This window comes from Microtus ochrogaster, chromosome 10 (genome assembly GCF_000317375.1).
Source record: "Microtus ochrogaster isolate Prairie Vole_2 chromosome 10, MicOch1.0, whole genome shotgun sequence".
Lineage (NCBI taxonomy): Eukaryota > Metazoa > Chordata > Mammalia > Rodentia > Cricetidae > Microtus > Microtus ochrogaster.
This window is the reverse complement of record NC_022016.1, coordinates 69,124,768-69,148,093: the sequence shown is the minus strand read 5'-3', so window position 1 is coordinate 69,148,093 and position 23,326 is coordinate 69,124,768. Positions and strand designations below refer to the sequence as shown.

Genomic DNA, 23,326 nt, shown 5'->3' with positions numbered 1-23,326 from the left:
TAGGTCTGAGTGCAAGAATCTGTTAATGATTGAAGGAGGGCCGCGTTCAGTCAAAAGATGAATAACTTCCATGTAGCTCCAATCACCAAACACAGCATCACTCCCCAAACCCAGAAAACAGCCTCCCCTAGGAACAATGACAGCCATGTGTAAGTCTGAGAGGACCTCCCACAGCACCCTCTTCAGTTTAACCCAGAGCTTATAAGTCAACTCCCTTTCCTCCAGCATGGCTGACCATCTGTGTGTGGAGAGCATTTCATTTCATGTCACTTTCGGGATGAGGGAAGTGGGAGATGACAGCCCCCGGAGAGACACTACACAATTAAAACCCACAAGCAATTCTTTGGAAAGTGAAGAAATAGAATCCAGCTTGGTTTCATCACAGTGTGGCTCCCACCAGCCTCAGTTGCCCAGTACAAAAGTCATAAAGATAGATCCAGTCCCCTGTGGTTCCCATCCTGGAAAAGTAAACAAACAGCTCTTCCACAAGTTTTTGGCCAGCAGGGATTCCTGGATGACTGTTTTGATACACACATCGCTAACTCTCACCGTGTCTAAGGGGTCTCTAACTCATCACAACACTTTGTGAGACTTGTAAACACAGATAACAAAGTTTAGAAGCCTTTTCTTCCCCTTGTCTGAGAAGCCTTAGAAACTATTAGCGCGCCAGAGAATCAAAGCCAACGGAGTAAACACATTGCATTTTCAAAGCATAAGAGCTATGTTGTTTAACAGGACTCTTGATCCCAGGTAAAGCCTTCCGTGGGCGAAAGAAACCATTAACCCTAGCAGATCGTTTAGAGGTAGCAGAGCTTTACATAATTAGAAATAACAGCAGCATCAAGAGAACAGCTGGAATAAACGTGGTCTGCAAGCTGCGAAAGCACCAGGCAGGCTCCTCTCCTTCACCTCGGCCCCTGCAGCTGGGCGGAGAAAGCAGGCGGCTTGCCTGCCGCGCGCGGAGCAACCCTCCCCTGGCTCCCTCCCCTCCCCTGGCTCCCTCCCCTCCCCTGGTCTCCCCGCCCCCAGCCGGTGTATTCAGCAGCCTAGGGAGATTAAGAGGTGCTTGCTAATGTCACCGAGCCTCCAGACGGATCTAACGTTTCTTAGCTCCCTGGACCAAAGAAATTAGAGACGTTACACCCTGTGATATTAGATGGCGTGGCCTACAACCCAGCCTCTCCCAGCCTGGGCCGGGGACCCATGCGGGGCCGGAGGACTGCGCCACCAGGGCTGCTACCTGAGCTGTCCGTGGTGCTGGCGCGGTGCGGAGGATGCCGGGCGGGACTGCGCGTCGCACCCGCGGTCACCCTCTGCGTGCCAGCCGCCGCGCCCCGCGTACTCGAGTCCCCGTGACTGTCCACCAGCTGCAAAGATTCATAACCATCGCTGCTGGTCTTTTTCCGGTAGCTCCCGAGGAGGCTCATGGGCAAGTCCAGAGAAGAGGGGGAAGAAAAAAATAATCAACCTGGGAAAGGAAAGGGGGAAGGGAAGGCGGGACAGAGAGGGATGCAAAAATAATAATAATAGTCAAGTGCCCGACATGACGCGAAGAGGAGGGGAAGGAGGGAGCGGCCACCGGGAAGGGCTCTGCAGCCGCCGCCCCGGGCACTGCGTGCGTAGCCGGCTGGGCCACCCGTAGGCTGGACAGCGCCCGAGGAAGTGTAGGTGTAGCCAGGCAGCGGCGGGGCAGCTCCCGGAGTGGCTGGAGGGGGAGGGAATAAACAGAAGGGAGTAAAGGAGGGGAGAGTCGAAGGGAGGGAGGCTGAAAGCGGAAAACGGGGCGGGGCTGGATGGGGAGGGGACCGCGACAAGGCGGAGGGAGGGGTGTGTCAGCGCGCGCGCTTGCTTCAGAAAAATAAAAGGGGGGGGAGGTGTCTCAGGCCTGGTGAGCCTTGGAGACTGGGCACTGTTGGGGAGAGCCAGGAACGCCCATTTCATGTAACTCAGCTTGTCTTTGTTGGAGGATTCGGCAAGGGAAAACCGCCTGGATGGTGATCAACCTGGTAGACTGACTGGTAACTCCAGTAGGAGGGGGGAGACAATCGTGTTGATGGCAGACCATTTGTGTACTCAGAGCAGAGCGGCTTCTCTGCACGTTCCTGGCACGGGATGGGCTGAGGACATGAGAGAGCTAGCTGTGAATGAGGAAAGAAGCTAGGGCCAGATCTGTCCAGCAACTATTTGTTGAGGGGATAGTCGGGAAGGGTGGTGTTAAGTCATGGGCGCTTCTAGGTCTGTTACTCTTTAACTTGGAACGGAGGGAGAGAAAAGACTCAGCAGACTTGAGGGATTTCTGGGAAGGGAAATATACCAGATTTCCTTTCCATCCCGTAGCCTCTCCCCTTGTTTTTTTTGTTTTTTGTTTTTTTTTCATAGTTGTAGACAAGTGGGGAAACGGCATTGTCAGCAGGGATCTGACACAAAGATAATTAAGGTGGAGGAAGGCTCTGCAAGGCTATATAAATCCACCTGTGGTTTTTGTATTCTTCAAGAGGCCCCCAGCATCATGGGAGTTTCGGATCTCCACGATCTAGATAGGAACTCTGTTCAGTCTCAAGATACAATCCCCCACTGTTTGTTTTCACCTGATAGTATTTCAGAGGACTCCCGCCTCAGCTCAGGTGAAAGTCTAGATAAAAATGTTGACTTACGAGTATTATTTTTCTCTCCTGGTACTTGGATAAAGTGAAATGAAATCCTTTTAAAAATCACTCTGACAGTTTCCTGTGATACAAGAAAAAAAAAGTGCGCATGAGTGCAATGTGTTGTGGCATGGGCTCAAAGCCAGCTTGACTCGTTTTCTTGGTTTACATAGGTTTCTCTTGCTGTTACTATTTTGATCACGTCTGTACACAAAAATCAAACAACAGCAACTCAGAGTCTTCCATCCAGACCCTCTGATACCTGAAGTCCCTGGACATGCCCACTTCTCATAGGCCCAAACACAATAAATTAACTGGCTTGACAGGCAACTCTTGATTAAAGATACACAGCCACACATCCTGTGGACAGAGGAGTCAGGGAAAGTCCAGGAAGCTGAATGCTAGATCTCTTCATCCCTTCTCCACCCCCTGTCCAGTGTGTCCCTTCTGCTGAGGTGGAGTATGACCAGAAACTGTATCCATCCATAGCTAATGCTTGCTTATAACAACTTTGAATGGTGGCAGGAAAAGCTGAAAAAAATGAGTTTCAACACGAATGTTTTACTTTCAAACTTGCAAGTCTGTAAGCTTGAGCTATTTTGGTTACTTCACTGAAGCAATAACTTTTAAACTCTAGTAACAAAGTAGTTCTCGATGGCATTTAATAATCTCATCCTGCACTTTCTCAATTCATTACTGACCCACAGGGAGCAGAGAAATCTCGTGTCCATCGTGTGTGTTGGCAGATGCTGGCTTTATAGTCACTAAATTTAGAGAACTCAGAGATGGCCATTTCTGAGAGTGAAAACTATTATTTTCCAAAGGAGCACTTTGGGTTATTTTTGCTATGCTTCAGAATCGCAAACACACTGGTGAAAGAAAACTGAGACATATGCCTTTGTATTTTTGGGTATCTATCTCCCAAGTTTGAAATTTTAAAGAAAGACATGAATGGGCTAGACAGTATGTTTTTTTTTTTTTTTCTGGAATGGAACCCAGAATCTCAAATATGGAAAGCAAAGGATGTACCATGAAGCTACACTCTGAGCCAGATCGTGCTATTTTTTTAGCTTTGTAATTAACACAGACTAAATCAATCAGAATAACTATTAATATTTCTACAAAACTGGAACACAATGAACACAGTAGGACCACACTATCTAGATTAATTGACAGCAGCCTGAAGTCTAAACATTGGAGACTAATTTGGAATAGGCACCAGCTTAACCCTAACAGATTCCTAAAAAGCTCACTTCCCCCATGGAGATCTTTCTGCTCTGTGCTACCAAGTGTGCAGGACACAACTAGCATGATGTAGCGGAAGAGATAGTTAAATAGCATCTAGCATTTCTACACCAAGAGTATCTATGCTAAGCACATAAACACTTCCTGTTGTCATTTGCAGTTCCGTCTTCACGAATGGTTCTCTCCTGTGCTTTTGCTATCCAAGTTCCTCCCATGAGCACAGCTGAAAGGACTGGCTAGAAAGTTACCTGTGCTGCTAGTGAGAACTTGGTGAGGGGTGGGTGGATGGAGAGATGCTTCCGCTGATAAAGGACTTCCTCCTGAGCATGACCACCTACATTTTGAGACCTAGCTCCAGAGTGGGGTGGGGAGGGAGTTAGGCATTCAGATTCAAATTTATAACCCCAGAACCAGAGAAGTGGAGAAAGGAGAAAACCCGAGACTCCATGCCAATGAGAAACCCTGTCTGAACAAAAAAACAAAAAATTGGGTGGATCACACCTAAGAAAACACAGCGGAAATCAAAATCAACTACTGATCACACATGTGTGCGCACACACACACACACACACACAATAACGATGAGAACCTGGACTTCATAGAGAAAGGTAGTACTGGTGAAAGCCAAGGTGAACATGGGCACCTACTCTGCTGGTTCCCAAGATCAAGGCTGATGTATAGAGGCTGGCCATACAGCTTAACGCTCAAGAGAACTTGGTACTCTTTCAGAGCACTGGAGTTTCCTTCCCAGCATCCATGTGGGCAGAAAACAACAGTCTATAACTCCAACTCCAGGAGATCAGATGCTGCCCACTTTTGGCCTACACAAACACTACACACACGTGTGGTGTGTGATAGATAGATGATAGATAGATAGATAGATAGATAGATAGATAGATAGATAGATAGATAGATAGATATACAATTGCCAAATGTGGTTGCACACACCTTTAATTCCAACATTTGGGAGGCAGAGGCAAGTGGATCTCTGTTAGTGTAAGGCCAACCTGGTCTACATAGTGAGTTTCAGGCCAACTAGGGCTACACAGTGATAGCATACCTTGATATAAATAAATAAATATTTAATGAAAAAGTAACAGCTTGCTCCATAACCTATTTTATCTCAAGAATAAAATATCTTATACAGGGGACAGATGCGAAGGACTTGCTGCCCTCTTTGGGTGACTCTTCAGTTGATCTTACTCACTCATGACGAGTGTCCATACTGAGAGATGCTCCTCTCTCTTCCCCCATACTCCCAACCAAAGTTCTCTCCTCAGCAAAATCACCCACATTTGACAGTGAAGTTACCAAGCGAAGGTAAGCTATGGCCATAACACCCTTTCACTTCTGGGAACAATGGTGAAGAAGAGGTCCTGGAACCAAACCTCTAAGCAATGAGTTCGAGGTACCCAGGCTCTAGCCAAATCACTTAATCCGTTTTACTTTTCCCATGGAAAAAAAAAAACACACTACCATTATAACTAGGTTGAAGCGAGAGTTAAATAGATTTTAAAAGTTTTTTTTTAATGTGGGTATATGTGTAGATGCCATGTGAGTGCAGAGGTCAGAAGAGAACCACAGGTTCCTTGGTGCTGGAGTAGGGTTTAAGCTTCCCAGTATGGAGCTGAAAACCAAACTTGGGGCCGCTAGAAGACCAGCAGGCTCCCTTAACCAGTGAGTCATTTCTCCAGTCCTTAAATAAATTCGTTCCACATAGAAATGCTTAACAAATACTATTATCGTTACCTATTATTTCTACTACTACTATAATATTATGACTTATAGCTATTATTTCCAACTATTACTGCATTTTATGTCTCATTAAATCACTTTTTCAAAGACGCAAATAATTTCCTATCTTTAAGATTAAGCTAAAACCTGCTGCGCCTTAGAGATTTGTTATCATTATGATAGATGATAATATAAAAAAGCATTTTGTACAATGCAAAGTGATTTTCGGCCTTGGGTTTTTTTCATGCCTGCATGCCTCTTTTTCCAATTATATTTGAAGTATTTATGAAGGAAAGCCCATATTTTCCTTGTGTTCCACAACGGTCAGAGCGCACCCAAACAGTTAATAAACGCATAAGGCCCTGGGTTCAATCTCCAATACCACTGAAACAAACAAACTAATAAAAAAAAATAGCGAGCAAATGCTTACTAAATTAACCAATTACTGACTAAGCAAAAATACTGTACCATCACCTTCCTTTTTGCATCTCTGTGTGTGGTGTGCTCGTGCGTGTGTTTGCATACATGTGGGCACAGATGTGTGGGGTGTACATGCAGAGATGCAAGGCTGACATCAGGAATCATCCCAGCTTACTCTTCCATGCTATTGGTTGATGCAGGGTCCCTCAACCAAACCCAGAGCTCACAAATACAGCTAGTTTTGCTAGCCGCGTTGTTCTGGGGATCCTCCGTCTCTGCCATGGAGGCTGGGATCACAAGGGAGCTGCCTTTCCCACTGGGCATTTTGTGTGGGTTATGGAGATACAAATTCAGGTAAGTATTTTAACCACTGAGCCATATCCCTGGCCCAAGTCCAATGTTGTCTTTAAAAGAAAAAAACTATTCATATTGTGGCCTAGTGGAAAATTGTAAAATAAACAGTGGTTCATGCTATTATTTTCACCAAGAGGAAATAAGTTTTAAAAAATTAGTTTTTGGAATGTGGGAAATGATGTCTCTTAAAATAGTGTTTAAGGTGGTGTGTGTGTGTGTGTGTGTACACTCAGTAATGATACAGATGCACTCCTCACCATAGGCTCTGATGGCAAATGTCTGCCTGTCCCTCTGATGACCACAGCCTCTACTGCTGAGCAGTGCCAGTGTTCCTACTCTGACAACGGTGACATTGTGACATCTGGGTTCTTCTGAACAACTGGACAGCAAAGAATTCTTAGAAAATGGAGGGTAAATGAGGGTCGCGTTCCTGGTGTGCTCTTTCTGTTATACAGTCGGGTCTCTGAAACCCAGCCCCTTGGTTTTCTGCTGCGACCAATGTAAATCAATGAACAGCACTAAAACTTCGTGGCAGCACAGCTCAGAGCCAAATGCAGGCTATCTACTTATGGGATCTGACCTGTGAACATACACAAATGAAGCACTGAGCTGGGCAGGTCCTAGCTTTGGACGCGTTTGGTGTGTCTGGACTTTAGAAAAGAACACCTTTCAGTTTACGTGACTTCTCAGAAGGCTCCCAGGATCTAGTTTGAGTGCCACATCCCACCACCATCCCCAGCCTACTGTCCTAGTTCCCGCCAGTCCTCACTGGCATTTGGACCTGAGACCTGTAGTGTCAAAGTCTCACACGAAGGACCAAGACCAATGACAAAATCTACATCTTTGAGCGAAACACAGCCAAGAAGAAAAGGGACCAGGCTGGGAATCTTTCCTCTCTGCTCTTCAACATCAAGGTGGACCCAACTCATTCTCCTTCTGGCAGTAAAAACGAAGGTGCAGATTTTCAGGGGACACTTGGGCTCAAATTTCCTATCTTCTCAAAACTTGACTTGACATTTCCCTCTCCTCCTCCAGGCAATGTCTAGAGGGGGAACCCCAATCATTCAAGTGTTCCCATTTGCTATGCCCCAGCAGATCAAGGTGTCATCAAAGAATCACAGGTGTGACTCAGAGCAGCTGCCAAGAGTTACATACGACAACACACAAGAGCAAGCAGGCAGAGTGCTGGAAAAGCGTGAGGGCACCATAGTTTCACTAATCTAAGGAAATCCCTACATAACAGCACTTTGATGTGGAATTCCCCTCTGTATGCTGTGAATACACTGGTTAATAAAGAAACTGGCTTGGCCTGATAGGGTAGAGTAGAGCTAGGTGGGGAAAACTAAACTGAATGCTGTGAGAAAGGAGGCGGAGTCAAGGAGAGGCCATGTAGCCCCGCTGGACAGACAGACTTCACCCAGTAAGCCACAGCCATGTGGCGGTACACAGAATAATGGAGATCGGTTAAATTAAGATGTAAGAGTTAGCTAGAAATATGCTTAAGCTATTGGCCAAACAGTATTGCAAATAATATAGTTTCTGTGTGATTATTTCTGGGGGCTGGACTGGTGGGAAACAAACAAGCAACCTCCCCCAACATTACTTGGGAGTGAAGATGTCTGCTTTTGGTGCCTGACCAAGTGCTGGGTCTCCTGGAAGACAAGGTCAATTTTTCAAGTAGGGCATTTTTTCCCCCCAAGACAACTCATCCTGAAACCTGTGCTCCCTTCAAGATCTAGTGTTAATAAAGGTAACTCGTTAGTTAGTTCTCATTTTTAGGTTCCCTTCCTTGCTCAACACTCACACACCAGACAACCCTGCAAATGCCAGCTCACTTTTAAGCGAACTTGGAGTTCCTATGTCTCTCACCCAAGTTCACACAGATATCAGGACTCAAATGTCAAATTTTCTGGTCACATTTGGCCACTGCACAAGGCTACAGTGGCAACGCCACTATAAGTGTGATACTTCAACCCAGTGGGGTCACCACACTTACCTGGCGTTCCTTTCTCAGGGTGACCAGTGAAAAAGGAATTGCCCTGGCTTTCCTGCCCATGTGGCTGCCTCTGCTCAGTGAAGCCTGAAATGTTCTGATTGATACAGCTTCCCCATCTGCACGCTTGCTTTATAAACAACTGGTTCAAAGAATGCTTTGGCTCATACACCTAAAAACTGATGCTTGGTTACCCTTTAGTTCAATTCAAAATTCATTAGAAGAACTACATGGTGATGGTGCATGCCTTTGATCCCAGCGCTGTGGAGACAGAGGCAGGCAAATTTGAGTTGGAGGCCGGTGTGTTCTACAAAGCCAGGTCCAGGACAGTCTGGGCTACAGAGAGGAACTCTCTCAAAAACCCAAATGGGGAAGGAGATGACTAGAAAGGAAATGCTTTTATTCTCATCAAAAGCAAACTCCTAACCCACCCCATGCTCTCTTGGCCATTATAAATTAAAACTACTTAAAATAAAGATTATTTTTTTGTAAAGTAACTCCTAAATGTGGTATGGTGGCCTACACTCAGAATGCCAGCACTTAAAAGGCTGGGACAGGATAGAAAGGTCAAAGCTGGGTTATACGACTTTATTTCAGATAAATAAATTTTTAAAAATAAAAAGTAGGGCTGGAGAGATGGCTCAGTGGTTAAGAGCACTGGCTGCTCTTCCAAAGGTCCTGAGTTCAATTCCCAGCAACCACATGGTGGCTCACAGCCATCTGTAATGAGATCTGGTGCCCTCTTCTGGCCGGCAGGCATATATGGAGACATGGAGACAGAATGTAGTATACAAAATAAATAAATATTTAAAAAAAATAAAAAGTAAACCTTGAGACAGGCCTGATGGTGCATGCCTGTTTCTCCAGCACATACGACACAGATGCAGGAAGATGGCAACAAATTTGAAATCAGAGATTAAAGAGACATGGAGAAAATTTTGATTTGAAGGAACCTATGCTTGAGGGTTGTCCAAACGTGCATATATACAAGTTTTCCATGACCTGGCATGGACTCGCGGCCACACTCTTGTTCTTCTCACAGGATGAGAGACAAGTCAGATGCGAGAAATCAGGCATTGTGACAACGATTGCCACCAAGCCTGACGACCTGAGTTCCGTTCCCAGAACCCACACGGAAGAAGGAAAGAACAGACTCCCATTTGAGTCGCTCTCTGACCTCACTCACCCCTACCCCACGGGCACAGACAAATAAAGTTTAAAGACCTTGAAAGACGCATGAAAGCACATAATTAAGAGGAAGCCTTCCACACGTTGCATTTTATCAAAGCTAAGAACACATGTGAAGTCCCAGCATCCAGAAGGAAAGCACGCTACAGACACAAATATGGCCTGTCAGTCTTAAGATGCTTCAAGATTTCATACGTGTTTATATGTTAAAATGCTTTAGAACTTTCATAACATTCTTTACTATGTATTAGCCTGATACTGTCAAGGCCTCATGCAAGTATTTTACGCAACTCTGACAGTTACATATAGACAATCACATTTTACCAGGCCCTGCATGGTGCCTGCTACATGTTAAGTGAATGAAAAGGCAAAACATTATTTGTGGATTATCTTTAGCCTGCAGAACAATCCACCCTGTATTTCCTCAATGAGCTCACTTATTTAAGACATAGTTACCAACGTCTCTTCCTAGTATTTATCTCTTTTGTTTCGGTTCGGGTTTTGTTTCTGACAGGGTCTTGATTTACATTGTGGGGGCCCACAGAAGTGGGTCCGCTCCAACTTGACTGAAGGTTAGAGAACTTAAACCTGCTCTTGCTCTTTCCAAGTTATTGACAAGAAGTCTGACCTAGGGTGTTATTACTTGGTGTTTTGGATATTAAGACGGCCCGTACAGGTGAATCCACCCCCACATTGACCAAAGGTCAGAGAATTCAAGCCTATTCCTGCTCTTTCAAGAATAAGACAGGAGGTTTGACCCAGGGATGGGTTACTTAAAGGATATTTGGTCTAAGGTGTTGTCACTGCATGTCCTGCCTAAAACATCAGAATGCTATTCTGGAAATAGTGGCTTGATGTCTCAGGCATTGAAGCAAGTAATTGTTCTATTTATCCTGTGGGTCATGTTAAAGTAGCCTTCTGCCTTCTTTCCCCCACCCCCGCTTTTTTGGGTTAGGGTATATAAGGTATATGGAAAATAAACACAGGTGGATTAGGTATTCAGGATTCAGGAGTCACTGGGCTGCCCTCCCAGCACTATCCTGTGTCTCTGTATTTCTTTCATATCTCTGTTCTTCTTGCCTAGCATTTCTAATCCACACACCCCTACCCTGGAACATATGAACCTATCAAGGCTGGACCCCGACAGTTGTCACCCCAACATGTGGCTATGACATTATATCACTGGCTGGCCTGGATATTTGGCATGTCTTCGACTTTCCAAGAAAATGTTCATGGCATGACAATATGTCTGTGTTACCATTGCAGTAGTAATCCGTGGGGATCAAGATTCAGAACAACATGGTAAAACCACTGGTCCAAGAAAGTATTGTATGCAAAAGAATGACTGAAACATAAGAGCTAGCGATAGAGAAAATGATGCCGTTAAAAAGCAAGAAGCAATCCTGAAAGAGTCCCAGATGATGAGTGCAGCTTGCCAGCGCAGGTTGGAGGCTATGTCTACACCTGTCTTCAGTAAATATTAGAATGTGAAGAAGACTCGGAAGAAGCTGAGGCATTAGAAAGAAACGCATTAAATTCTAGATTCAGTGTTTAACCATCCATCTAGTATAGAGAACGTACGTTTCATTTGCCTCTCATGGTTTGGACCTGCCTCATGAAACTCTCTACAATCTGTTAGACGTACGCACAGAGCTAAGCCTCAGCCTCTGTAATATAGAAAGAAGCCATGTGAGGAGTTTCTGGCATTGGTCCTTAAAAACCAATGCAGGTATAACATCCTGATTCTTATCTTTTGCTTTTTCCTTCTGGTTGGACACTTAAGCTTCCACAGGCATCTTAAACCATGAGGTGGGTTTCAGGATAAAAGGCTTTGTGAAACAAAAGACATAAGGACCCTGAGCCCCAGAATTCCATGGCAGCCATGTGATGATTATCTCCAGATTAATTAAAGGAAAGAAAGAAAGAAGTCACCCTGTAGTGAACCACTCGTTTGCTTTGCCCTGCTACACGCAGCGGTTCTAGCCCCCAGAGGGATGTAATGTTCCACCTAACCTCTGGCTCTCGATGCTTCATCCACCACAACAGTTACTGGGAATTTCAAATCCGTATGGTCAGAGACAAGTTTTATAACTATAGACTCTGTTAGCTCGCTCATAAAATCGTTATATCTAAGTAATAAAGCAGCTATTCAAACTGTGTGACATCAAGGACATAAAGAGCTTTGACATCAAGGACACAAAGGACACCATAGTTGGTGCCTGGCTGTGGCATTATCTGCTGCACTTCAGCAAGTACACAGCTGTGTCTACTGCACCTGACGCTAAGGCCAGTGATTCACGTGTTACCCAAAGTCTCCTTCAGGACAGTACTGCAGGCCTGGTTCATGTCACCTGCGCCTCCCCTAATCGGTGCCCTTCCTTTGAACTGAATTGTATTTCTTTGATCTACCTATATAATTTCAATGCAGTCTAGAACACTTGAAGCCGTGCATGTGGATAACGTAACTTAAAATAGTTTGCTGCTGTTTACAGCAAAATAGTTTAAAAACTGTTTTATCTGGCCAAGTCAAAGTCTGATTCATTCTCTATTTGTACAAAAAAAATAGATAAATAAATGAGAAATTTAGGTAATTGAGAGGGACACATTTCTATTTTACTATTTTATTTTTCACATTTTATTATAGAAGTTATCAAGCACACATAAGAGTTGATTAAATTATGTAGTTGATTCCTTTGTACCCACAACTCAACACTGCCAATACCAAGACATAATCTTCTCTCAACTGTGTAACCCAACTTTATCCATCACTCATTCATTCACGTACTTTGCCTTCTACTTGCAAGGCTGTAGCCCCACCCCACCCCTCCGTAATAATTTAAAGTACATTTCAGGCTTCATATTATCTATCATTAAATACTTCAGCACGCAGTATTTTACACTTATCCCATGCCAGAAGTAGAACTAGATGTACTCCACCTGCTTCTCAAGAGGCTAAAGCTACCCACCAGCTCTTTGTCTGGTGACTCACGGAGACACCTGCCACCTTCCCATTGACTAAATTCTAGTGGGAAAGATACAGCATCCACTCAGCTTCTTGTCCGTGTCCACTCCCGTCCCCACATCACATGTGCCCATTCCCACCCTGGTTAGAATCTTGGGCCTTACTGCCCAGGAGATATGGGTTTAAGGTTTCTACAGCCAGAGACACGTGCAGAATGCTAAAGGAGGAAGGAGCTGCGGAGGGCAGGAGATTCCTTTCAATCTAGAGATAAGAGGAATGAATCAGAAGAGTGAGCAAATTGGTTCACATCTAAAATGCAAATCCAATTATAGGACTGTGCTGGCTGGTTTCTGTGTCAACTTGACACGAGCTAGGGTCATTTGAAAAGAAGGAATCTCAATTGAGGAAATGCCTCCATGTGACTGACCTGTGAACAAGTCCACAGAGCATTTTCTTGATTAGGGATTGATGTGGGAGGGCCTAGCTCACCATGGGGGCTGCCACCCCTGGGTAGGTGGTCCTGGAGGAGGTGAGTCACTGGGATTGAGCTTTGAAGTTTCAAAAGTCCACATCAGGCTCAAATCTCTCTCTCTCTCTCTCTCTCTCTCTCTCTCTCTCTCTCTCTCTCTCTGCCTGCTGACTACAAATCAGGTTATAACCTCTTAGCTACTGCTCCAGTACCATTCCTGACTGCCTGCCACCATGCTCCCTGCCAAGGTGATCATGTACTAACCCTCTGAAACTGTAAGCAAACACCAATAAAAATGTTTTCTTTTATAAGTTGCCTGGCCTTGGTGTCTCTTCATTACAGTGTGATGCGTCCATCACAGAAAAAAAAAAAAAACAAAAACAAAAACAAAAAAACCAAGGACTCAGCCCTCTCTCTCTCTAGATCAGCAGTTCTCAACCTATGGGATTGTGACCCCTTTGGGGACCCAATGACCCTTTCACAGAGGTCACCTAAGACCACTGGAAAACACAGATATTCACATTATGATTCATAACAGTATCAAAATTACAGTTAAGAATCAGCAATGAAAATAATTTTATGGTTGGGGTCACCACACCAGGAGGAACTGTTAAAGGGTCACAGCATTAGGAAGACTGAAAACCACTGCTCTAGGTATTTAACACAGTGTGCACCTAACACTCCAGGACCTGTGGCTTCCCCCTCTGAACTCGGACTTCTTCCTTCACCTTGCTGCCATCTTTTTATTATTGTTATTACATTTTTTTGCTTGTGTGTGTGTGTGTGTGTGTGTGTGTGTGTGTGTGTGTGTGTGTACAACTTAAGGAAGTTGTTTCTTTCCTTCTACCATGTGGGCCCAAAGATTGGACCCAAGTCAGTAAGCTTGGCAGCAAAGTGCCTTTACCCTAAGTCACCTCGCAAGTATCTCTACCTCAGTCCTTAAGTCCAGACATTTGACATGCCTAGATCTCCCACCTGCCCAAGTCCAGCCTGCTCTTCAAGTCTCTGCATGGACAGCCCTTCCCCAGGGAATCCTTAAGATCCCAGAGCTAGGATACAGAGAATCCCCTGAGGTCCCACAGAACACTGTGCATCTTCTAACAAATCCCAGCACACTACACTGAAACTGCCGGTCTACGTGTGCACCTGCCCACTGCAGACTGCTTACTCCGCCATCTGACCTGGGAAATCAGTGAACAAGCTCCAAGGGAAGTCGGTGAAGCATCTTTAGGAAAAGCTCTGATTTAGTACCTCACAGCCACGGCCTTCATCCTGTACTGGTGAAGACCATGGAGCTGTGTACAAATGGAGGCTTCCTGAGAAGTTCCAGGTCAGACTCAGCATTTTTACAAAGGATTCACCCAACAAAGCCGCCACGTACTGTCATCTTGTATTTCTCTGGGATGGAAGAAAACAGATTTTTTTTTTGCCTTTTTAAATCATATTAGTTTGAATTTTGTTTTTATTTTTGACCAGAAAAGGAGCTTCATGTCTTCCAGACTCCCCCTTTTGAGTGATGTATGAGCCAGCACTCTAAAAGAATTTCCCTTTAGAGCACATATTGTTTGTGGATGACAGAATATGAGGCTTACCTCTGTTGCTACAACCAGCATGCCTGTGAACTATGGACCACAGGGAACCACGTGATGGTGGAAATTGTACATACACATACATATATAGAGTTATAGCAACATCTGAAGCTCAGCAGCTGAAATACAATAACTGATGCACTTGCCCATTTCCTTCCAGGCTTGGGCTACAAGGCTGCAGGGCCCAGTGGTACCCAGTCCCAGTCCCAGAAGAACTTTGCTGCTGTTACCAGGGGCCAGTTCCTTCATCTGCAGTCCCACCATCAGGTCCAATGGGAAGTGGTCTAATGGGGATGGGGCAGAGCTACCTCCATCAAATTCAAGCCAACACAACCCAATTTACTAGAGTTCTCGTGGCATATGAGTTTAAATTGTGGGCTTTAAAGAGACCTGAGCATCAAAGTCTAGAAGTTTGAACCCAGGCAGAACACAGAACTCCTTTGAGCCATAATTTGCTCTTGTCTGAATGAAGCTTTCCAGTGTACTTTTTGGCTGTGCATATTCACTACTACTGTGGTGCTGGCCTGTTTTATGTTGCCATAATAAAGGATGTGGGTTGAGGCCCTTTTAAAGAGGTTTATAAGGCTTACAATTTTGGTGGCCAGAAGGACCAAACAGTATGGTACAATTGGTGAAGCTCCATGTACATTACAACATGGAAGATAAGTGTTAAGGAACCAGAACACAAAAGGGCCGTTAGCTTGGCAGGGAACCAGGAAAGTCAAGGCCTGCTCTTGATAACTCCTCCCAGGACTAAACCTACCCTTTGTGCTATGGGAATTAAACCTAGGGTCTTGCATATGCTACAAACTAAGCAGTTGTTGCATTATAAAACTGTATCCCCAGCCATCTTTTTATTTTATTGTTTTATTTTGAGAAAGTATCTTGCTAAGTTATCCAGGCTAGCTTTGAGCTCACTCTGTAACCAAGGCAGGCCTTGAATTTGGATCTTCCTTCTTGCCTAAGCCTCCAGAGTAACTAGGATAATAGATTTATACCAACAGCCCAGCATGAGTCCACACCCAAGAGCCACTACCAAAAAACGTTAATCCATTCAAGAGCTTGGAACCCTCATGGCCTAGTTTCTTTAAATTAAGCCTACTTCTTAAACGGTCCACTGCTCTCCTGGTGCAATACTGGAAACCAGTCTTTCAGCACACAAACCTTTGAAGACAAGTCACAGCTGAAACAGTAAACATAGTACATATTTTCTTTAAGCAATCAAAAGCACTCTTCTGTGGCTGGAATTGGAGCTGCCCCAGCCCTGCTCAGAGCATTATCTAAAATGAAGCTAGGCCAACAGGTACCCTGAAAACCAGAAAGTAAGTCAGACTGAATCCTGGCATAGAGCAAAGAAGACAGACAGCAGGCCAAGGTCCTGTGTTTCTGACACGTGGGGACGGGAGATATGAGAAGAAAATTTTGCCAACAAGAAAGATGTAAGTGGGCTGGAGAGATGGCTCAGTGGTTAAGAGCATTGCCTGCTCTTCCAAAGGTTCTGAGTTCAATTCCCAGCAACCACATGGTGGCTCACAACCATCTGTATGAGGTCTGGTGCCCTCTTCTGGCCTGTAGACATACACACAGACAGAATATTGTATACGTAATAAATAACTAAATATTTTTTAAAAAAGATGTAAGTTTGAGAGAAAGAGAGCGATAGGAAGACAGCGTTCCAAGTGCAGCAATTCAGGAAACCCACTACCTTTCCATACTCATAAGATGCCTAGTTTCCTAACCGAATTGATTTGCACTCTATCTGTGGTGGATAGCCAGAAGAATTCTGCTATACTGCAGGACACAGTGCTCACATCACTGTGACTCGGTGCACTCAAGTTTGCTTCACATAAATGAATTATCTCTCCCCTATTATACATCAGTAAGAAAAAACTAAGATGCCCACATAAATTCTTACATTAAAAATGTAGTGAATGTTAATAAACTTTAGGTGAAAATGGCATCCCAACCTACCCAATGACATCGTTTACACATGTCCAGATTAGAACTAACATTTATACAATGCTTCTTGGTCACAAAACACAGCACTGGTCTGTGGAAACGGGGTGCAAGCCACCAATGAGCACTACTGTGTGTTGTTTAGTCGTCTGTCAACTTGACACAAGCCAGGATCGTCTGAGAAGAAGGGATCTCATATGAGAAAATGCCTCTGTCATATTGGTCTATAGGCAAGTCTGTGGGGTGGGGTTTTTTTGTTGTTGTTGTTTTTGTCTTGTTTTGTTTTTTGCTTAATGGTTGATATGAGAAGGCTCAGGCCACTATGGGCAATGTCACCCCTAGGCAGATAGTCCTGGGGTGTTTAAGAAAGCAGGCTGAACAATCTAGGTGGATCAAGCCATCAGGCAGCTCTCCTCCGTGGCATCTGCTTCAGTTCCTACCTCTAGGTTCTGCCCTGAGCTCCCGCCCTGGCTTCCCTCAATGATGGAGTGTGATCTGGGAGTTATAAGATGAAGTAAACCCTCCCCTCCCTATGCTGTTTTTGGTCAGTGTTTATTACAGCAACAGAAACTAACATAGGGAAAAAAAGCCATAACGTTCAAATGTCTCGAGGCCACATTAAAACTAAAGGGAAACAAAAGGATTCAGTTTTGTAGTGCCTCTTGTTTATCCCATAGACACAAAGTATTGTCACTTCAGTGTGGAGCCAGGAAGATTTTCTTCCTGCTACATACTTGACAGGCTCTACATTTTATATTTATAGTGTGTCTCATTTTGCACTAGCCTTTCAGAGCGACCAGCCACTGTGTGGTCCAGCAAGCACAGATATAAAATGTTTCCATTGTCCTAGCAACCTGAGAAGACAAGCTTTTTGTAGTTGTAGAGAAAAAAAAGAAACTAAAACTCAAAGACATAAACATTTTCTCCAACAACAGCTAATGAGTGCACCGCCTAGACTCCAACCTCGGCCTCTGGCCTCGGCTTCTGAAGCTCTGCACCTCACTCTGCAGTCTGCGGAGGAAGACGTTTTCAACATGATTCTGAAATACAGTCACATCAAAGGAAGGCATGCACCAAGACCTCACCCATACAATGACATGACATAGATATGTCAGCTCTATTTTTCCTCAAATCACAGAGAGCCTTTAATGAAAATAATCTCCAAGTCCACACTTCTCTGTGAGTGCGTATTTCTGAGTGGGGTTAATTACTGTCAGTAACATGTGCCTTCCCTCCATCACCTATTCTCTAGCCTGCAAGGCACCCTGTATGTTCACAAAACCAAATGTATGTGTGCATGCATATGTACAGTATACATACACCCACATACCCACACAAATACACGGAGTTTCCATGGCTCTTATTAGCCCCAAAGTATCTAGAACAGTAAGTTAAAGCGTTTGGTCTTTAGTTTCTGAAGCAGGATGCTGGGGCAACTTATGCTTCAGAGAGAACCTCTCTCTGATCTTCCGTTCTCCTTTTCTCTGCTCCCTTTTCTCCTGAAGGCACACTGTAGTAACTAAGATCGCTCTTCCCCAAGTCAGATTACTAAAACCAAAAGCATACTATAAACTTCTCCTGCTTTTCCTGTCTTCCATCTTACCAGAAATACAGCCTTGGCCTACCTTATCCAATAATAGATCCGAAGGCCTTCATTCCACACAAATCCCTGCCCCATACCAGAAAGGAAGGCACACTGGACAACAGGGCCATGAAGAATCTGAACAGACAGGGTGTGCTGGATGTCCCTGTCTCTGAGCGTTAGATGAGACCCTTCTGTCTAGTCACATGGCATACAGTCGCCCATGCTTCAGTCATATCTATGCACTGAAGTCTCCATAAAATCCCAGGGGAAGAGTTTGGAGAGCTTCTGGGTAGCTGAAAGCTGCGGAGACTGAGAAAGGTGAGGGGGAACTGATCCACATCCCGGAGCAGCCAAGCCCCTGCCGGAGAGTTCTTCCATGTGTGTCTCCATGCAGATCCTTCTTTGTGCCCTTACAGTAAACCAACAAATGTGTTCCCCAGGGTTCTGTGAGTCACCCTAGCAAATGAACAAACGGGGGAGCTGTAGGGAGCTGCCTGTAGTCAGGGGTCAGAAGCCCGAAGCCTGGACTCCAGACTGATGCCTAAAAAGTTCTGTGCAACTGAGCCCTTAGCATTTGAGAACCGATGCTGCCCACAAGCAGGCAAAGGCAGAATGGAATTCTGCTCTAGAACTGATTGCCTGCTAACTGATGGCAAGACATAACCATGCCCTTTGAGAGCTCGGAAGTGATGCATGATGCAGTAGGAAAGCACACAGTGCAGTCACGGAAATGGGGTTTGCCTTGCCTCAGTCATGGGACCTCTCAAAGTGCTCAGGTTAAAGCCCTAACCTCCTAATATGTATATAATAAAGATGGGGACGTACAGGACGTCCTTGGGTTAAGATGAGGTCATGTAGGATGAATGCTCAGCCCAAGCAAGACATTTATACCATTCCACCTAAGGCTTAAGAGAAAATGCAGCAGTGGTCGGGGGGATGTAAGAGCCAGAAGATAGGGAGAAAAGCTTCAAATCAACCACTGCAGTCATGTATCCAGAGCAGCTGCAGTTGCCTGCATTGAGCCAGCAGAATCACCCTGCTATCCATCAGGCAGGGATGCAGGAGGACTCAGGGGCCTCTACCACCCGCTACTGTACTCCTTGCTAGTAGTAAGCTTCAGGAGGAGCGGGAAACATTTCCTTCAATTTTGTGCCCACTGATACACCCACCAAGTTCCAATGGATAGTGTCCATCCAATGGTGAAATAGATGACCTCTAAACAGATCCAAGACAAAACCAAAAGTCAAAAATCCAGGAAGGGGACTACAAGGGAGGAGGGGGAGTGGATAGGAATGGGAAGGAGATAAGAGAGGATGTGGAGAGAGAATAATCAGGATACATTCTAAGTGTGTATAGAATTATAATTAAAAAACTCAGCCCATCTTTAAAGTACTATTTTACAATGGCGAGGTCATGAGGGCAGGAGCCTTGTGAAAGGGTTAGAAACTGTAAAAGAGCAGAGAGATTAGAACTTTGCATGTGAGGACAGAGAGAGAAGGTAGCTTCCTTCAAGCCACAAGAGGGTCCGTACCAGGTACTAAGTCAGTCAGGGTCTTGACCTTGGCCTCCAGATGCTTTAAACTACCAGAAATAGACACCATTGTTTGTGCCACCCAGTCTGGGATACTTTTTCAGCGGCTTGAGCTAAGACACTGCAAGGGTACTGGACTGTCTCTGTGTCTGAGCCCCAGAGCTCCAGGAACTTCCATCGGCTTCCTTGGCTCCTCTTCCCCTCCAGAAGCATGAGCCCAGGCTAGCCAGCTGTGAGGTGGCAGCCCCTTGGAGAAGCTGATCCCCGGCATCTCAGCTGACACCCCAGGCATGAGAACAGCTGAGTGTGGCCCAACTCAACACTGCCGAGCAGATGCACCTAATTCCTGCCAGAAGTGTGAACTACGTGTATGTTGTCTCGAGTGTATGCTGTTCAGATGGGTCCTTATACAGCAAAACCTGAGTGACAGACACATGAACATGCTTCAGGATCGAGGCAATAAAAAGTGTAATACTTAGGGCCAGAACGTGGGCTGAATGCTGCCTCCCTATGACTCGGTAAGGATGGGTGGCGCGCACTTTTAATCCCAGCACTCAGACGGCAGAGGCAGCAGGATCTGTGTGAGTCCAGTATCTGTGAGTACCTAGACTACACAGTGAGTTGCAGGTCAGCCAAGACTACAGAGTGAGATCCTGTCTCAAAGAGAGAAAGAAAAGATACATTCTGTTCCATAGAAAGTAAGGACGAACTTGAGGAATCCACGGAAGGGATGAAAAGATAGCTGGAAAATGCAGAGAAAGAGAAGGGAAGTGGCTGGAAAAGGAGAGGAGGGGAGTGGGAAAGAAACAATAGAGATCTGAGTTCAAATCCTAACTGCACAACCCAGTAGCTGTGTTAGTTAAATCACCCGAAGCTCAAACTTACACCTTCTCCCAAAAATGCTCTTAAAAATGTTTACATTACTCAGCAGAGCAACCGCCCTTTAGTGGGCACTCAGTGCATCTCAGATCCCTTCTTCACCTTTTCTTGTACCTAGCAAGTCCTATGTGATTACGCTCAGTTTTCTTCATATTATATACAGCACCATCGCTATGCATTATTCTTAATTTGTTCACAGTTCCTTTCCCATACTGGACAAGTCAAGTGACTGAAAATTATCCACTTGATGACGTTATTAAATACCTTGCGAAGACTACGCTGTGGCTCAGTCCAAGCACTAAGGCCTCAGAACAAGGGAAGCAACGGTACCGCTCTCAATGGGAGACCAAGGTCCTGAGGGCAGTAGGCTTCTGGCGTTAAGTCCTGAAGTCAAAACTTGGAGTGTTGATGCCCAGGAAGGAAGAGTTGTAAACCCCGGATCCAAGAGGCAAAGACCTAAAATCCTCCAGTCATTCTGTATTGTCTGCTTGCCCTTGGCTGAGTGGATGGCACCTGCCTACATTGAGGGCAGAGCTCCCCGTGCTCAGTCAGTGAGTCAAATGCCAGGCTCCTCGGGACACAGACATAACCCCCACAAGAGAGCTTTCTTTACCAGATCTCCGGGCAATCCTCACTCCAGCCAAGTTGACACCATCTCAGAGATGAAAGATCTTTACACTGAAAAGAAATTGGAGAAGACACAAATAAATGGAAATAAATCCTGTGCTTTAATGCTGTTAAAGTGTCCACCAATCAAAGCAAACCACAAACTCAGTGCAATCTCTATCAAAACACCAGTAACATTAACCACAGAAAGAGAAAAATAATCCAATCCTAAAATTCATGTGAAATCACGAAAGACCTCTAAATAGGCAAAGCAATTGTAAGCAAACAGGACAAAGTCAGAGACGTCATACTATTTCATTTCAAAACACACTACAGAGCTACAGTGACAACCCACACAAAACTGACAGGAAGACCACCAGGACAGACTAGAGAGCCAGACATAAACCTGTACAGTCAGACCCTCCTGACTGTCAACCAGAGTACCAAGAACACACAGGGAGGAAAGAGGAAGGAAACAAATGACCAGTTAAAAAGAGACATTTCTCAAAAGAAGACATACAAATGACCAACAGATATATGAAAGGTGCTCAATATCTCTCATCATCAGGGTAGAACAAATCAAATCCACAGTGGGCTATCACCTCATCCTGAGGATGGCGTCTACCAAAACAACACAAAGGGTACTTGTTGACAGGGGTGTAAAGAAGGGACACACACACACAAATAAACACACACACATACCACCCTGTGGGTGGGAATATGTTAATATAGCAATTGTGGAAAACTTTTAGAAGTTCCTCAAAATTAAAATTACAACTACATGACCCAGAAAACCCATGACTTGGTGGTGTACACTCAAAAGAAATGGAATCAGTGTCAAATAAATACTGTCACGCCCATATTTACAGAAGTATTGATTACAATAGCTAAGATACTGAATCAAACAAAGTGTCCATCATTATAAAATTTGAAGAAGAAAATGCAGTATGCATATGCAACAGAATAGGACTTAGCCATGGAAGGAGGAAATCCCACGATTTTGGACAACATGGATGAACCTGGATGATGTTAAGTGAGCCAAACCAGGAGCAGAAAGACAAATGCCATCTGACCTCACAATCTGGCATTTAAACAAGTGATGCGAACAGAGAGTAAAATGGTAACCACCGTGGACCGGCTGGTGTGGAGTGAGCGGGGTGGAGAAATGTTAGTCAAAGGGGCACAATGATAGGGATAAGCTTAAGAAGCTGACAGAACGGCACCATCACAGTAGTCAATGACGGCTTATTATGCTATATGCTTGAAAAATATAGAAACAATACATTTGTGTTCTTGTCACAAAGTAATAACCATGTGAGGCATTCACCTGTTAATTAGCTAGATCTGATGTCCCACAGCACAGACACACGTGTGTGTAAATGTATATTTTAATATATTACAAATATATAAATAAATGTAAACATATATCTCAAAATGTCTCATTGTACATTATATATGTGTAAAACACATAGCACATATCTGTAAATTTAAAAAGTAATAAAAAGACATAGAGATGTATCTTAATGGCCATGCATTTGTTTAGCATATGTGAGTTCCTGGGTTCAGTCACTGGCACCAAACCCACTTTTCATGCATGTGTAGCAAAGTCATTATTCAAGTCTTCCTAAGTGTTTATTTTCAACAGATCAAATTCACTAAAAATTTTAAAAAGCAAGTCAGAGACCAGCCTGGTCTACAGCACAAGTTCCAGGATAACCAAGGCTATACTGAGGAACCCTGTCTCAACAAAAAACAAACAAAAAAGTTAAAAATCAACATATTCTAAAACAAAGCTTTAAGAAGAAGGTATAAAATAATATCTTCATGGCATTGAGGAAAATAGATTTTGCCAAACAGAATTCAGAAAGCAGGAATCAAAGTGCAAAATTAGCAGACAGCATTCAAGACTGTTATGAACCTGAGGTTGCTGGGCAATAGAGCACACACACACACACACACACACACACACACACACACACAGCGCAGGCATGAGACCTTAGGTTCAATCCCCAGAAACCCTGGCCCAAAGAAACTTGCTTTTGTTCTTCCACAAAAGGCATCATTAAGAAGCTGGATATCATTGTACATTCCTATAATCTAATATTCATGAGGCTGAGGCAGGAGGATCACAAATTTAGCCTAGCCCAGTTGAAAATCTATTGGGAAAAAA

At 44.5% G+C, this 23,326-nt stretch overlaps 1 protein-coding gene across 6 annotated transcripts in view; it reads right to left on the bottom strand.

The window, feature by feature from the left end:
- The window catches only part of Dnajc6 (DnaJ heat shock protein family (Hsp40) member C6), a 155,379-nt gene that overhangs the window by 97,867 nt on the left and 34,186 nt on the right, over positions 1–23,326 (bottom strand). For 2 of the 6 annotated variants that reach the window (XM_026781882.1, XM_013348539.2), the window contains exon 2: positions 20,815–21,228. The exons of 2 other annotated variants lie outside the window; for them this stretch is intronic. Coding sequence is in view for 1 of the 4 variants with exons in the window: in XM_005353467.2 (XP_005353524.1) it covers positions 1,241–1,427 (187 nt within the window). In the remaining 3 variants the exon portion in view is untranslated. Of the gene's footprint in view, positions 1–1,240; positions 1,428–20,814; positions 21,229–23,326 lie in introns of those variants that run through there. 2 more of the 6 variants (XM_005353469.3, XM_005353467.2) reach the window with 2 other exon arrangements.